Source organism: Triticum dicoccoides, chromosome 7B (genome assembly GCF_002162155.2).
Source record: "Triticum dicoccoides isolate Atlit2015 ecotype Zavitan chromosome 7B, WEW_v2.0, whole genome shotgun sequence".
In the NCBI taxonomy this organism is placed as follows: Eukaryota; Viridiplantae; Streptophyta; class Magnoliopsida; order Poales; family Poaceae; genus Triticum; species Triticum dicoccoides.
In genome coordinates this window covers 726,779,200-726,782,454 of record NC_041393.1, presented here as the reverse complement: position 1 = coordinate 726,782,454, position 3,255 = coordinate 726,779,200, and the positions used below count along the sequence as shown (strand labels likewise).

General features: G+C 48.8%; 1 protein-coding gene across 1 annotated transcript; it reads right to left on the bottom strand.

Annotated features, from left to right (window-relative positions):
- Positions 1-1,655: 1,655 nt before the first annotated feature.
- LOC119340961 (transcription factor MYB44-like) lies at positions 1,656-2,805 on the bottom strand. The gene has a single exon (XM_037612862.1). The coding sequence runs from the start codon at positions 2,727-2,729 to the stop codon at positions 1,833-1,835; it is 897 nt and encodes a 298-aa protein (XP_037468759.1). The 5' UTR covers positions 2,730-2,805; the 3' UTR covers positions 1,656-1,832.
- Positions 2,806-3,255: the final 450 nt, after the last annotated feature.

Genomic DNA, 3,255 nt, shown 5'->3' with positions numbered 1-3,255 from the left:
TCGGAGTCGCCGCGATGCGCTTCTCACGCGCGAAAAGGTAATGCATGGCCTATTCTGAAAATGTACGGTGGACCGGTCGAGCAAAGATGGACCTCAATGGGCTCCAGCCACAGCTACTTCTCATTGCTTTTCATTTTTGATTAAAGAAAGGCATATATCTATTAAGAGAGTTCACTAGAAAGACAAAGTATCCCAAGTTTCCAACACGTAATAAAAGTTACATCGAAATTCTTAGACCACCGAACGACTAGTGCCGCCGCCAGAACGAGCCGTTGATGCCTTGCTATCACCGTTCCCATACCGTAACCGGCCTGACATTATCGATGACTTTCTAAAAGTCTTCGTGGACGTGCCCCTAAGGACCAGTGCCCTAGAGCCATCGTCGTTGTCGTTGAACGCTTGGATTGATCTCAAAAACTTGGATTGCACGTATTGTAAGAAACACTAACCTCGCCACCCCAAGGTTTTTCTTTTCTTTTTTATTTTAAATACGTGCAGATTTTTTAATACACTTGAACATTTGTCCTATATATGGGAACTTTTTTCAAAGACAATATTTTGAATATTTTTACTAAATATTAAAGATTTCAAATACAAATTCAATACTTTGTTAATGGTTGGAAACATTTTTAAAATTGTGTCTAATTTTTTAACATTGTAATAACAATGTATAAAAATGACACGAACACATTTCGGAAATACATGATCACTTTTAAAAATGTTAAAACTCCTTTTAACTATGAGAACATTTTTAAAAATGTCGCAAACACATTATGTTTAAATGCATCAACACTTTTGAAAATGGTTTCAAACTGCTTTTGACTATGCGAAGATTTTTTTTAATTGTCACAAACACATTTTGTTAAAATGCGTGAACACTATTAAAAATGGTACGAAACATTTCTTTTTTCTAATACATGAATATTTTTTTACTCTGTATGAACTTTTTTTATATGACACAAACATATGTTGAAACTGACAAACATTCTTTAAAATAGTATGAACCTTTTTTTATAAATTATGAACAATTATTTTACGAAAGTTAAACATTTTTTAAAATGTAATGAACATATTATGGAAACACGTGAATATATTTTAATTGTCATGAATATTTTTTTTTGAATGGCCGATGAACTTTTTTATACTGCATGAACATTTCTTAAGCTGCCGATGAACTTTTTTGAACTTGCAAACAATCTTTGAAATTCATGAATGCTTCTTGAATTCTCTTGTTTTTTTCCGAATTTCACAAAAAAAAATTGGGAATGCTTGAACATTTTTCAAACTCACGAATATTTGAAAAATTAATAAACATTTTTTGAAATTCACGTCCCAAGCATTTTTTGAATCCGTGCACATTTTTTTTGCAATTTTTGAACTTCTTAAAAATCATGAATGATGCTTCTTTTTCATACATGGACGCCTTTTGCTGCAAAATTGTTTTGGTTACCATTTTGTCTGATTGTTCAACTTCTCCATCCTAGAGCACATAGGTTTTGGTCGCACCGTTTGCGACGCTTGACGTTACTCTGCATCCACGCGCCTCAAATGAAGAACGAGGGATTTTTCACTTCAGATCCATATACATAGATATATTTTTGCTTTCCGAGGAAAACAAATTTGACATGAGTGAGCTCAAAGTTGAAGACATATGCAAGTTTCTTTCCACTTCATTTGTTTGTATGTACAGAAAGAAGCAAATCATTAGCTTTGCCTAGTTCTTCTTTCTCCCATTGCTAATTCTAAATTCAGTTCAGACTCGCCTGTCCTAGAGTGATTGGTCGAGGCGAGCCAGCCATCTGCTCGACCTGGTCGAATCGATTAATCATCAGTCACCGCATCATTGAGACCCCGCCGGCGCGCTCCGCCGCCGCGCGCATCACGCCATTCACCAGCTGCGGCATGGACGGCAGGTTGGCGCCGCAGCTGACGCCTGAGATGTACCTGCACACCTCGTCACGGATCATCTCCTGCATCAGCGCCGCGAACTCGGGGCTGAACGGGTATGACGACGCCGGCGGCGCGGTGGCGGACGCCGGAGCGGGCGGCGGCGACGGGGAGGGAGACGGCTCGTGGAAACGGCTGGTGGAAATGTCGTGGTGGAACGCGTGGGCATCCGTGCCGGGGAGGGAGAGCGAGAGCGACGTGAATGGGTCCTCCTGCTCCTCCTCCTCGTGTCGCTGGCTCATGGCGCAGTCGGCCGGCTCGAACCCGCCGGCACGCGCGACCGGCCGGTAAACCTGTCCGAGCGCAAACACGCCGCCATGGCTGAGGTCGCTGCGGTCGGACCCGGATCCAGACCCCGACCCCGAACCGGACGTGCTCTCCGGCGTGAAGCTGGCGCGCTTGCACGGCCGCTCCTCCTGGTCACCCTCGGCGACTCCGTCAGCACCAAGGTCGCCGAGCCTGCGCTTAAGGGAGCAGTTCCAGTGGTTCTTGACGGCGTTGTCGGTACGGCCGCGGAGGAGGCGGGCGATGGCGGCCCAGCGGTTGCCGAGGCGGGCATGGGCGCGGGCGATGGCGGCGTCCTCGTCGGCCGTGAACGGCCTGCGCTCCACCCCCGGCGAGAGCTGGTTGCACCACCGTAGGCGGCAGGACTTGCCAGAGCGTCCGGGCACCCCGCGGCCGATGGCCGTCCAGTTGCGCGCGCCGTGGTGCTCCACCAGCTGCCGCAGCGCGCCGTCCTCCTCCGGGCTCCACGGCCCTCTGATCCGTTCACACCCCTCCATCTTGTACGAGTCTACGACGGGAGCAGGAGACTGGGATGGGATTATGGGGAGACGATTGACTCGTTGTGGGAGGTGGTGAGCGGCGGTGGTGGTTGTCGGGGGGAAGGAGATGGGAGCGTGGTATTTGTAGCCGGGGACGGCCGGTGATGTGGCCGGCAGCAACAGCTGGCCGCACGAGCCAGAAATCACTAATTTGACCTGAGACCCAAATCAAATCACAAACTGACCTGGTCATGAAAAAATTTCACTCTGCTTACCCTTCAGTGTGGCGTCCGACAGCTGGGCGCTGCACCCTACTGTGCAGCGCCCTTCCTTTAAGCGTCGCACCTCCCGCCACCGTGGCAGCCCTGGTCCAGTTGCGGCCCCACACGCACCTGTGCAGTGCCTAAGGGCTAGGCGCCACACTTTGACGTGCAGCGCCTAGCCCTTAGGCGCTGCACAGTGACTTAAGCGCGGCCGCCCCAGCCCGACCAGGCAGTTCTTCATCTCTCCGCTCTCTGGACAGAGAGCAGCGGCGGCGCCCCCA

Coding starts and splice junctions, on each gene's coding strand:
- LOC119340961 (XM_037612862.1), bottom strand. CDS start 2,729: ATGGAGGGGTGTGAACGGATCAGAGGGCCGTGGAGCCCGGAGGAGGAC.